Source organism: Notolabrus celidotus, chromosome 21 (assembly GCF_009762535.1).
Source record: "Notolabrus celidotus isolate fNotCel1 chromosome 21, fNotCel1.pri, whole genome shotgun sequence".
Lineage (NCBI taxonomy): Eukaryota > Metazoa > Chordata > Actinopteri > Labriformes > Labridae > Notolabrus > Notolabrus celidotus.
In genome coordinates this window covers 4,616,255-4,630,501 of record NC_048292.1, presented here as the reverse complement: position 1 = coordinate 4,630,501, position 14,247 = coordinate 4,616,255, and the positions used below count along the sequence as shown (strand labels likewise).

The window sequence follows — 14,247 nt, the reverse complement described above, 5'->3', positions numbered from 1 at the left end:
CGGAGGCAGCGCTTCCCCGGGAATAGAAATTCACCAGGTTGTTTTTTCCTTGAGAGAGATAGAGCAAAATAAATATCACTGGATGGAAACAAACTTCCATTTGCTGCTTCTCCGATGTTGTGAATAATGCAGTGTGGTTAGAATACAGTGTAAGCGAGTCTGGTTAAGCATATGTAACACCTCGTATTGTCTCTGTGTTTTTATGGAGATGTTTCCGTCACGCATGCTGTCAATTTTTTGTGGATGCAGCGTCACAGAAATATAAAGAAGCTTGATGCAATAAAACACTTGAATTCTTGAGGTATGTGTCAATGAAGCTGGATGGAGTTTGTGCCTCTGCTGTGATGTAATTATTTAACTGTCAATCTTTCACTACAACTCCACCAAAGACCTAGCATAGAGGTGGTTAGCTAGCTTGCATACAGAACATAAATTAGGCTAGCTGAGTATCTCAAAGTCAAAAGATTTATTTACAAAGTTTCCTTTTTACTTATTTTCTTTTTTATTCATGAAGATAAGTGAGATGTATTTATCTCTATCCATTCTTATGAGCTCTTCCATGACCTGCAGAGGACTACAGCTGAACTATAGCCTTATGGCTAACTTTGGCATATTTACATTAATGCTACACTGGAATGTTAATTAATATGCACTGTCCCTTTGAATAAATAGATAAATAAACAATAAATATATGGCTGAAAGAAAGTAAAAAAACAAGTTTAATTTGAGCTAGCTGTTCATCCTGCATTGTTACAACCTGCGACGCTTAACTAAGCTGAGCTAAGCTAGCTGCCTACTGGCTTTTGCCTCCCCCAGATTGCTCAACCTGTTTTTTTATAAGATAACATAAAAGATCATTCCACTGGCTCCCTATCAAACAGCGCAAACATTTTAAAATCCTCCTTCTCATCGACATAGCCCTCCATAACCAGGCCCCCTCTTACCTCACCAACCTGCTCCACCACCACACCCCCTCCTGTAACCTCCGATCCTCCAACGCCCACCTCCTCTCCCCACCACCTGACACCAAGCACCGAACCTGGGGGGACAGAGCTTTCTCTGTCGCCGCCCCCTCCCTCTGGAACACCTTACCACTTAACATTCGAAACTGCCCCAACCTGTCCACCTTCAAATCACTCACCAGAACTCACCTATTTAGAACTGCTTTTAACATATGATTGCTTTTAAATGTATTTTATTTATGTTTTTATTATTCTGTTTGTTTTATATGATGTTTCATCCTTTGTGCAGCGTCTTTGAGTTTTTAGAAAAGCACTTTATAAATAAAATGTATTATTATTATTATTATCATTATTTATTCGTCCCACAACGGGGAAATTTAAAGTGTTACAGCAGCAAAGTAGACAGTGCAAAACATTATAAAGTAAACAAGAGCCTATAAAATAGTAATTATTAAAAATATATAAGCAATTAAAATTAAAGAAGTAAAATAGGCATATCTTATCTTTATCTACAGTATCTACACAACTAAATAAGTACATTTACAAATATTTACAAAACCAGTGATGCAGTGAAAAATGTGCACAGACTTGTAACATAGGTTAGAAACAATGTACAGAACTGAACTGAGAAGATGGGAAGAAAAAAAGTATTGCACATGTAAGAAGAGAGGGATGAGTAATTATTGCAAACAGTAGATCATGTACCAGTAGACATGGTAATTATTACAATTATTAGTAATTAAAAGTCAATTAGTGCATATTAAGAGAAATATGTACAGAAATAATAAGTAAATTCACATTACATATCTGTATTTAACCTTGGGTTGTTATTTTTTTTTACGTAACTTACTTGAAAGTTAGCTTCTGATATTTATTTTCAAAGCGTTTTTCTCTTCATATTTGTTCTCCTTTTGTAAATCTAAAATCTGAGTGTTCATTGAGAGCTGTGCAGGACTTAGTATCTCTCTGTGTCTTGTGGCATGACAACATAGAAGAGTTAATAAAGTTGCTTTAAGATTGCAAAGTTTAGTATAAAGATACATTAGCTTACATTCTGTGTCACAAACGGCAGAATGCACTGAGTGAATCCTGCAGATGAAGAAGTCTTTATTTCCCTTCTCCCTGTGTGATAAAAAGATGCTTTGTTTTGAGAATGTTCTGTTGTATTCAGTGGATCTTTTCATACCTGGCTTTTAGGAAAAGGTGAACAGCACCTTTCCCTGAACTCTTTCAGGATTGTTTGTTATTGGCTGCTTTAAAAAAGAGCCCCTAAAACGAGAGCAAACCAGAGGCTGTTACTGGGGAGGAAGAAGCCCAGCTCTGTGGCAGCTCTGACTGTTGGGTCTCTGAAGTATTAAAGCAAATGATGCAATTTGCACAAGGGCTTATTCAAAAGGAGGTGACTGTGATGAACTCCCCTGGGAGAGAGATGTATGAGCTCCCAGCTCCTTTTTTTTTGTACCTGACCTACAAACCAAGTTTTTAAAAGCAGTGCTGATATAATGATGCAAGAGCCTCATTTACAGATTAGCTGCAGGATAGATGGAGATAAATGGAGAATGAAAGTGTGATAATCACTGAAGGGAAACTTCATATTTGGCTGCAGAATAACTTGAATGTTGATATAGTGACAAGGAAGTCTTCAAATTTACAGTTCTGTCTCTAAGGCTGACAGGAAGTTGTACATTTGTCTCGGGTGCTTTGGTTCCAGAGCGCTGCATATGTCAGGGTTGCTTGAGTGACACCTAGACCGTCTTATTGTGAAGGTTTACGGCCAAATTCCACCAGATCTGTGTCCGGTCCGTCTAGGTTTCTATTCTTGTCAATGTGTTAACTTCCACTGGATCTGCTCTGTAGTGTTCTGGCTGCATCTCTGATCCGGCAGGTTGGAATGCAACGGATCAGATACACAAGACTTCTATTTCAATCTAAACAGAGCAGATGGAGCGGGACAGGAAGTCAGGTTTCACCAAAACAAAATGAAAACATCCGGTTAATTTTCAGAATAAAACACTCTGTGTTATCACCAGTTAGTATTTCACTTAACTACAACAACAAACCGTCATGATGAGCGGAGCCAGGCCTGGAGTCAACAGGTCAGAGTTTTTCAGAGGACCAGAAAGACAACATGGATGAGGAGAGGAGGAGAATCCTTGATTCAGTTCACATGACTCTAGCTGTCCGGCGGTCCTGCTCTGTGTTGCGTTCTGAAAACGCATCCTGTGGGTGTTGACGGACGGGAGAGCATGGAGCGGGATCAGAGATGGACCGGACTGTTTTAATGACTGGTGTTATTGTGAAGGTTTAGGGTTCATCAACCAAGCTACTGTGTGTGACGATATGGAAGAGAGAGTGTGTTGATTATCTTTGATCCGTTATTGAATTGAATTGAACGCCTTTATTGTCATTGTACATAGTACGAATGAGATTTGGGAGAGCAGCTCCTTTAAAGTGCACACACAATATAATATAACAACACAAGAGGTTATCAGTGCAGGGTGGTTGAATTAATAAATGAATAACAAACATTGCAATATTGAGAGTGGAGGTAGTTATTGTGTCAGTGCAGGTTTGAGTTGAGTTGACAACCTTGTGACAACCTTTAGTTGACTTTGTGTGAGCTGAAACTAAGCTGATAATTTGCACAAAAATTCAACAGCAATAACTAGATTTAAACACAAAGTGAATCTAGATTAAACACTCTTTTCTTCATTAATCTACCTGTGCAACATATGAATCCCATAGTAGTCAGGGGGCCTCCGGTCCCTTTTGGGTCTACCTTCGTCATGGCTAATTTGTTTTGCTAATGGTTTAATACTTTACTGGATACTGAAGGCAAAGAGATTTGGTCTTCTCTCTTCAGGGACAGGCAACAACAGTTGAGGAGGAAGGCTAGGCTCTGTTTGTTGAGCAGGTAGAGATGGCATTGGTGCTGTTTGAGACGATTCTGATGTGGCCTTATCCATGTGTAGTGGGGCCTAGGCCTGGGTTGAGTTTGTTACACCTTGAAATCCATCCATAAACTCAGGACAAACAGCCTGGCCTTTATTAGTGTGCTCATCATCTGGCTTAAGGCTGATTTATACTTCTGCGTTGAATCAACGGCGTACCCTACGCCGGGGGTCCGCGTAGCTCCCGTACCTACGCCGAGGCCTACGCACGTAGCTGACGTGCACCTCCTCCAAAATGTAACTCCCCGTAGAGCCGACGCGGACCTCAAGCTCTGGGATTGGTCCGCTCGGCGGCTTTGTCTTTCCCGCATTTACAACACTTCCAGGATCCCCGCTAATCGGCTGCACATCGGCCGTGTATTTCATCTCCTCCTCTCTATTCTTCATGTAATCATGTCTGTATGATAAACAGCAACATGTATCAGCTGTAGATTAACATAACACGCTCTGAATCGATGTGGAAAAGTAAACAGAGATCGTAGCGGGACCGGAAGCAGGCGGCCGGCTATCAGAGAGACCGCACTGCCCTCAGGCGTTTTGGCGGAGAATTGCTGCGCGACACGGACTCGCCGACGCACAAGTATGTGGGGCTCATGTCCGCGTCAGCCCCTGCTAGGGGAGACGCAGAAGTATAAATTAGCCTTTAGTCTGTTAATGATGAAAATGTGAAACAACTTGTGAAAAAAAAACTCCAAAAATGTTCTTCCCAGCTGGATTCTTCTTCCCCTGATCTTGAACACGCATTTCAGACTTGACTTCCAAAAGTGGAAATGACTTTGTGTCGTTCTGTTTTCGATGTCAATCAAAAGTTGAAGTCAGTTAAGGAGGCGAGTTCACCTCAATCACAAACATAATTCAATTATCTGAAGTGACTCAAGTCCTGGTTTATATTCTGCACCTGTCGTGTTTCTCAATGACACTTCAATGCAACACCGAGTTTGATCACAGCCTAACTCAACGAAATGTTAAATCTTTATGAGACAATTAAGCTGTATTTATAAGGAAACAAGAGCTGCAGAAGCCTTTAACAGATTTAAACATGCTGCAAGATCTGAGATGAAGACGAGTATGACGTTTCAACCCTAGAATCTCTCCCTCGATCACACGAGTAACTCAGCTTGACGTATTCATCCGCCGCTCATAAACCAGTCTGCAGTAATTTGTGGATCCGTTGCTGTATGCTGTCTTTGTGCAGAGGATTTGTCGCTCTATAAGGTCCATGAGGATTTGTCGCGCCGCTGTAGCTGTGAGAGGAGTATCGTCACAGTCCCCGGAGTTTGTCTGTAACTCTGAGTTATTGTCCTCGTCTGCTGAAGGGCAGATGGGGAGAACAGAGTCTGAATGAAGGGAGTGTGCTCAGACAGACAGATCACTGCTTTTATCTCCTGACAGCTGCTGAGAGTTGATTTATGGTGTTTGGATTTTCTGTCAAACACGTTTCTATTTTGATCCTCGAGCTGTACGGAAATAATGTTCAAATTATACCCTCTGATTATTCTTTCATTCTTCATCACGGATGTTTTCTTTTTGTTCTGAATACCACATGTGAGAAAGTTCAGGAAGTGTGCACTCTGAAAATGTGAGACTTGGTTTTTGAAGATTTGTGCATGGAGTAGGGCTGGGCGATAATTCAATAACGATAATTATCATGATATAATTTTTGTAATGTTTTGGGGGCGCTAATGAGCCTTAAACGCTAGTTGCCACATAAATAATAATAACCTCAACCTGAGAAAAATAAGAATCTACAAACTAAAACTCACACAAAAATCTCATCTTACACAGAAGACCTGCTTCCTGTTAGCGCCGTCAGAAATGATGGATTCAAGAAGCTTATCAGAAAGCTAAATCCAGATACAAGCTAACAAACTGTCTTCAACTTTCCCTTTAAATGAAATAATGATATTTACCGTGACAATCTAATATAGACTGATATTAAATATTTTAGCATGATAACATCATTTTCAACATCGCCCAGCTCTAGAATGGAGTGATGTGGGAGGTTTATACAGTTTCTAATTGTATGTGTTCTATTTTAGAGCATGGGAACAAAGATGAATTTTTCAAATGTATTAATTCATTATTTGATCCAAAAATACACCAAGCCGGATACTGAGCCACAAACCACATCTTGACCTGAAATGGCTGATGTGGATACTGATAACCTTAAAGGCTAATTTATACTTCTGCGTCTCCCCTACGCAGCAGGGGCTGACGCAGACATGAGCACCACATACTTGTGCGTCGATGTGTCCGTGTCGCGCAGCAATTCTCCGCCGAAACGCCTGAGGGCAGTGCAGTCTCTCTGATAGCCGGCCGCCTGCTTCCGGTCCCGCTACGATCTCTGTTTACTTTTCCACAGAGTTTCAGAGCGTGTTATGTTAATCTACAGCTGATACATGTTGCTGTTTATCATACAGACATGATTACATGAAGAATAGAGAGGAGGAGATGAAATACACGGCCGATGTGCGGCCGATGTCCGGGATCCTGGAAGTGCTGTAAATGCGGGAAAGACAAAGCCGCCGAGCGGACCAATCACAGGGCTTGAGGTCCGCGTCGGCTCTACGGGGAGTTACATTTTGGAGGAGGTGCACGTCAGCTACGTGCGTAGGCCACGGCGTAGGTATGGGAGCTACGCGGACCCCCGGCGTAGGGTACGCCGTTGATTCAACACAGAAGTATAAATCAGCCTTAAGCCAGATGATGAGCACACTAATAAAGGCCAGGCTCTTTGTCCTGAGTTTATGGATGGATTTCAAGGTGTAACAAACTCAACCCAGGCCTAGGCCCCACTACACATGGATAAGGCCACATCAGAATCGTCTCAAACAGCACCAATGCCATCTCTACCTGCTCAACAAACAGAGCCTAGCCTTCCTCCTCAACTGTTGTTGCCTGTCCCTGAAGAGAGAAGACCAAATCTCTTTGCCTTCAGTATCCAGTAAAGTATTAAACCATTAGCAAAACAAATTAGCCATGACGAAGGTAGACCCAAAAGGGACCGGAGGCCCCCTGACTACTATGGGATTCATATGTTGCACAGGTAGATTAATGAAGAAAAGAGTGTTTAATCTAGATTCACTTTGTGTTTAAATCTAGTTATTGCTGTTGAATTTTTGTGCAAATTATCGCCCAGCTTAGTTTCAGCTCACACAAAGTCAACTAAAGGTTGTCACAAGGTTGTCCTGAAATGCCAGTGGTATGTTTTGTCTCAGCTGTGTTGCTTAGCTCTGCAAACCAATGTGATATTATTTACCTGCAGACTCTGAGATCCTGAGTTTAGCTGTGTTAGATAAGTTGAGCTCAGTTTGACTGTTTTGACTAAATGCATCAACTTCTTCAGTTCTCTGCACATTCAAATATTTCCCCTCCTTGCTCCTGAACCCAAACACACAGCCTGCTGCTCATCGTTGTCGCATCAGCTCGATCTAAATCTGAATTTATCTCAGCCTCTCCGTCACTCAGGACTCTCAGGGAGACAGAAGTGTCTCTGTTTGAGTCGTCTCTACCTGCCTGACACGACCGGCTCCACTGACACGTCTGCTCAGGTTTAATTTAGACTGTGATGACTGTCAGGCTGTCTCTCCTCCTCAAGAGCAGCAAGCAGAGCAGTGTCAGAGAATACTGCTCCGAAACTCTGTGTGAGTCTGAGAATCAGCGTTCAGGAAAATATCACACAGAGCTGGAGGAAGGTTTGAGGTTTTGAGAGGACCAGCAGAGTGATCGGGCTGTTCTTGAGGTTTAAATGGAGTTCAGGTGTCTGAGGATCCTTGGTCTATGTCAACATGAGCAGAACATTCAACTACAAACTTCTGTTTATTGTACAAGACATTATTTCTCACATATACAAGTTGTTTAGTGTTGACAAGAAGCTCATGTACATTTCAGTCTGTCACAATGGGACTGTAAGATCTACTGAGGTTATTTTTAGACTCTCTTTTGTTTGAGACGTCCGTGATTATAACTTTGATTTGTTCCCTCCGAGCTGAATTCAATACATTCCATTTAATAATAAGGTGTTTAGTGTGTTTGTCACTTTAAAGGCTGCTCTGAAGAGGTGATGATGTTTTGGTGGAGCTTTAATCACACAGTTCAGTCAGACAGCTCACTTTGTTGTGGTCTGACACGTTGAGTGTGTTTGGCTTTTAGAGTCCGACCTCAACACTCTGCAGAGATATTGTACATGCAGACTAAACTGTCCATAGTTCAGCACTTTTAAATACCATGTGCAATCTCTACGTCTCAGGGAGGAGAGCGAGTGCTGCTGAATGTTGCTTGTAACTGGACTTTGTTGATGATGCATCATAAAGGATCATCTTTTAACATCAGTAACTTGAAGTGCGAGTTGATTTTTGTGTTTCTATGTTGCTCTTCTATACATGCACCATCCATCACACAGCAAGCTCTCATGCTGCTTCATTACATCCCTGCTCCTCGCATCATTAAAGGCCATTGACCACAGTACTGAGTGATGCTAACCCATCCTCTCCTCTTCCGTTTGTGTTTTCAGGAGTTCGCTGCGCTGACAAAGGAGCTGAACGCCTGCAGGGAGCAGCTGCTGGAGAAGGAGGAGGAGATCTCGGAGCTCAAAGCCGAGAGGAACAACACCAGGGTGAGCAGCATCACGCCGTCACACTCCTTCAGTCATTAACTGAACTGATAACACCGCCAACGACTCGCTGTATTCAAAGAGCGACCATTCTCCTCAAAGGCTGTTATCAAGTTGCAGGTTGCAAGCTTTATACAGCAGTAGATCTAAAAGGAAGCTATGATATCCCTGTGAGGTCGGCTGATAGCTTTAACTGTTTGCATCCAACTCTTTTCTGTATGAAGTTATTGTAGTAAGAATATCAAACAATAATGCTAACAACTGCCAGAAACTAGGCTAACAACCCTACTTAGGACCCTCTGTGACGACCTGAACACACCCACGACTGTTAGAGGCTTTTATTTTCTAGCTCTTCCCCAGTCTGGTCAGAACGGAAGAAGCCTTTCGGAGGCCTTTCTACCAGTCCAGTTGCCTTACGGATCAAGCTTTGGATTACCAAAACCTGGATGACTGAGAACCTTCACAGACAAATAATGCTGCATGATTGAATGCTAACATTAGCTGTTGTCTTTAGATGTCATCCAACATGTTTGAACTAACAGTATACCAGAAACCGAGGCAGCTTTGATTCAAAGGTAAAATTCCACTGGGATGAGGCTGCAAAAGTTTGAGAGCGCCGTCAGGATCTGCTCTCTACGCAGCAGAGAGTGAGGATGCTAACAGCTTGTCTCCACAATCAGACACAAAACAAGAGCACACTGCACCGAGCTGCAGACGTTTGTGGGCAATTTGGGGCTTGAGTCTCATTAACAGAAGATGCTTTGCAAAGTAGATCTTCAGACAGAGTAGATTGTCGCAAATGATGCACAATGCATGATGCCTTCAGCTGCAAACCATTCTTGGGAATTTCCCCTTTCAGTGGAAATAAAAGTTTACTGACAAAAGTGTCTAGAGGGAATCTGTGGCTGTGAAATATCTGGCAAACAATATTTTTAAAAAGGCATCCTTCAGTTTTAAAATATCTTACGGACAGAGGTGTTGCTTCAATTTCATGTTAGCTGTTTGAAACATCGGTTACAAAGACAGTTGGTAGTTTCAATCTGTAGCGTCTCTTGATGAGACAGTTATCGCCAAATGGGATCCAGATATAAATGGATGGATGGATGGATGGATAGAGAGAGAGAGAGAGAGAGAGAGAGACAGAGAGAGAGAGAGACAGAGACAGAGGACATTGAGATATGCTGTATAGGTGACACCATCGTTCATTAATGCATATAAAACATGTAATATATGTAATATATGGTTGAAATGTATGTGATGAATATAATATGTAATGAATATGGTGTGTGATTAATGTATATATGGTGAGTGTAATGTGTTGTGAATATATATAATGTATTGTATGAATTTATGTGCTTTGGCAATAATATCTCTTTGTTCATGCTAATAAAGCAAATTTGAATTGAATTGAATTGAATTGACAGAGACAGACAGACAGACAGACAGACAGACAGACAGACAGACAGACAGACAGACAGACAGACAGACACTTTATTCATCCCCAACAGGGGAAATTCGGGTGTCCAGCAGCATACAGTGTGTGCCATACACAACCATGCTTCTTAAAGTCAGGCAGTACGGTAAGAAAAATCAACAAGGTAAAGTGAATAAAATAGGTTAAAAGCTAATATCAGTAGTATTAATAAAGTGCACACTAGCAAGATCTGTTGTAAAGTCTTATCGCAGCAGGGATGGACGACCTCCTGAACCTCTCAGTCCTGCAGCGCATGGAGAGGAGTCGGTCACACAACCATGTCTCAATCAGGTGGAGAACAAGTAGGAAGATGTATCTGTAAAAAACAAGGCCAAACTCACGCATAACCACCACAGCCTCTAAAATAAACGGTCTCCCCACACCAAACCTCACAGACTTTAACAACAGGGCCATCAGACGCATCACAACCTCAATAAAGCAGGACATCACAGAACCACTAAACACCTGTCTCATCCCACTCCCCTCAGGGCGCAGATACAGGGCACCGAGGTGTAGAAGGGCTCGCCTTGGCAAGAGCCTGATCACTGCTGCTATAGCGGCCCTGAACAACAGGCCTCACTGAATGATATGACTTGATTTGTTTGAGTGTTGAAGCCTTTGTTGATAGTTTGTTGAGCTTGCAGTGGATATTCTGTGAATATCTATGTCTGTGGAAACACAGAAGGTGCTGTGAAAAAGAATTTAAAGTCTGAAGAGGATTTATTTATTTTATTTTATTTATTATTTAAAAGGACCATGCATATTAATTAACACTTCTGTAAATATGCCAGAGTTAGCCAAGAGGCTAGTTTACATCCGTAGTCCCTTGCCAGATGTTAAAAAGGCTTCCTAAAAAGATCAAGATTAAACAAAGATAAAATAGGGTCAAATAAAATCAAAATAAGAAGGTAGGGGAGAAACCAAAACACAAACAAACAAAAGAGAGAAGGAAATAAAAGTACAAATAGCACCATACAATTAAAAGGACTAAAAGCTACATAAGGACATGATATGACAGTCTTTGAGAAAGTGTCCAGGATAAGGTTGTGTTTGATTTCCTACATTTATTCAGTATGCGACCTGAAACACAGCGGTCCATGCGTATCCTTTTTTAAAACAGCCTGGCATCAGACAGAACAAATCCTGTCTGGACCAATATGACCGATAACAACAGTTCAGTCAGACAACTCACGTTTAAATTGTTTATTGTAGCAGCAAATACATATTCATGTTTGGCGCCCAGGCTCCGGCCTCATCACTCCCTGCAGATAAGTTTACATGCAGACTTTGAGGAGTGATGAGCAAAACATACTGAACACCCCCGGAGCCTGCAGGTGGAAGCTGGGGAGGCGGCGGGGAAGAAGAAAATATCAGCAATATGCAGCAGCAGAGTCGTTGACTGGCAGAGGGAGAGATGGGAGATTTTTCCCCAGTTTAAATAGACCGCCAATTTGAGAGGCAGAGGGCAGGATTGGATGATGGATAAGGGAGTGGGACATGTGACGTGTATGGCATTGCAGCTTGAGTTGTCTGCCTGAACTAGCTCGCAGGCGTCGCTCCATTTGTCTCCACCGAAAGTGACGTTTATTGTAACAACTATTTCTACTCTACAGAACTCTGTGACTTTTATTTCTGAACTCCTCCAAAGGTTTCATAACTCGCCCTATATTCTCACATCAGCAGCAGAAAACCAAAGCCTTCTGCACGCTGCGTCAGACGGCGTCCTGAGAAGGTTTGAGCTGTAAGGTGGGGACGACACCGAAGCAACCATGTGCACTGACAGTGTTAGATCCTGAGACATACCTCATTAGCTCCACACATTCTGCTTGAACGTTTCCCTCCTACTTTACATGGATGGCTGCTCAACAGTGAAACTAAGCTCAAATGGCACAGATGTCCTGCAGAGTCCAGGTCGAAGTCTTTTGAGGGATGGAACACTGCAGACATTAACAGATCAGCTTGATTTGGGTGCAGCTTGAAGTCTTGCATCTTCAGTAGAAACTCTGTCTTTTTTGGGGGCAGCACGCACACTCTGCTGTTCACAGATAAGACGCTGTTTTCCATCCCTCGGCTGATTAAGTGTGGATTTAGAGTCTCGTGTTATCTTTCCCCGAGTGGAGGCAGAATATTTTAGCACAACAGCAGCTGAGAGAAAAAAACAGGAAAAAAGTGAAGAAAGGCGTGAGGAACAGGGACAGACAAAAGTCATTTTCGCTCTCACTTTATTATCACCTTCAATCTTCTGATGGGCAATTACCAAGAAACTTTAATGAGGTTCGGTCTGTGGCTCGTAGGGTTTTACAGTTTGTGATTAAATCTTTGAAGGCATGTGCAGACAGACAGTGGACGGAGGAGCTGACAAGTGAGATGTGATGACAGAGGAATAAAAGAAGTGAAGTTGATGTTTAAATCACGCTGTAAACGATCAGACACGATTCAGCAGAGGCAGAAAAGAGATGAAGTATTTACTGAACAGCATAGGACTGTGGCTTTTGTTCTAACAACTTCACTCCGAACTCTTCACTTTCACTTTGTGATTGGTTCAGCAGTGAGCTTTTTGTCGAGCTGGCAGGAGTGGATACTGTACGCAGACATGATGGCAGCTGATGAGACTCACAGAGACAGCTGTGTCAGGCAGACAGGTGAGGAGACGACACTCAGTCTCCTTCCTGTGAGGACACCAACCACCAACATGGTTGAGAACATGAATGAGGGAATAGTTCAACAACTCAACAACTAAGAGCTAGCTAAGCAGGGCGATGACACTTTTATGGCTGCACAGGAACTGAGGCTACATTCAGCAGCTTTTATTTCTCTAGTCTCAGGGGCGTGTCCAGACTTTTTTTAAGCAGGGTGCCCCGAACACACATCTTTTTGAAAAATGTGTGTTTGTTTGTTTGTCTTCATACCTTTTATTGAGGGATAGGACAGTGACTACAACTTATAAGTAACCACAAGCATTCAATTTGTGGAAATTAAATTGACTACCATTCATAAAACCTCATCATGGTCACAAAACCACCAGTTCACCGTACGTTATTCCACTCCAATTGGACACAACATGTTGATTCAATGAGGATCCGTTTACTGGATTGAAGGACAGGATGTTGCTCCACTTCTCCCTCTCAGAAATGTTTGGGGTCCAGTAGCTCCTCAGGCTGCTCTCACATCTGTGCCCGTTAACTGTCATTATTCCCCCACTCTCAAGACCAACCTGAGACCACTCTCACATTTTTACCACAGTGTCAACAGGCAGAGTGGGTATGAGACGGACTACTTCCTGTGGATTGATTTGATATGAAGTGTGATCAGGTCGTCCTTGGTGTCTCTTTTGCTGTCTAGAATGAACCACTGTTCTATTCTGCTTTGTTCATATCCACTCCATTCTAACAGTTTTACCACAGTGTCAACAGACAGAGGGAGAATATGCTGGACTACTTTCTGTTGATTTATTAAATATGACATGTGTCATCAAGTTGTCTCAAGCATTAATGCATTTTATTCTATTTTGCTCTGATCTACTGTGTTCCATTCCATTCCATTCTAACATTTTTACCACAGTGTCAACAGGCAGAGGGGTAAAGTGCTTTCTTGCTTCGATGTTGAGAGTTAATCACCATTGTTATGGGGTTTTGACCAATCAGAAAAATTCCATTCTGTTCCAAATCAAATGAACCACTGTTCTATTCTGCTTTGATCCATTTCAATCCACTCCATTCTAACAGTTTTACCACAGTGTCAACAAGCAGAGGGGGAAGCGCTTTGATGATGAGAATTAATCACCATTGTTATTTTGTGTTGACCAGTTAGAAGGATTCTATTCCATTCTGTTCTAAAATTTTTACCACGGTGGCTACGTTTACATGAGACTTTTAATTCCTCTTTAATTCCGAATTAAGATTAAATCCTCTTTAAAAAGATTTAAAATTACCATGTAAACACCTAACTCCGAATGATAATTCCGAATTAAACTTAAATCTGATGTAAGTAGCTGGTTTATTCTGATTTTAAATCCAAATTGAATAATTCCTCGATCATGTATACGTTCATTCCGCTTTAAATTAATTCCAGTCGTTCTGTGCATGCTCGTTCCCTTGTCCTGTCACGATGACGCACATACGCTGGCGGGCACATATTCCAGGCTGAGGTAGAGCAGCCGTTGCACTAACCGGCTTTGAATCGCCACAGTCCGGTCTTCCGCCTCCCTTCTCCGGTCGTCTATCTCTCTTCTCCTCCTCAGCTGACAAA

General features: G+C 42.1%; 1 protein-coding gene across 3 annotated transcripts in view; it reads left to right on the top strand.

The window, feature by feature from the left end:
- Positions 1 to 14,247, top strand: part of ppfia2 (PTPRF interacting protein alpha 2) — a 291,948-nt gene that overhangs the window by 195,910 nt on the left and 81,791 nt on the right. For all 3 annotated transcript variants that reach the window (XM_034673355.1, XM_034673353.1, XM_034673354.1), the window contains exon 3: positions 8,427 to 8,528. In XM_034673355.1, coding sequence (XP_034529246.1) covers positions 8,427 to 8,528 — 102 coding nt within the window. The remainder of the gene's footprint in view (positions 1 to 8,426; positions 8,529 to 14,247) is intronic.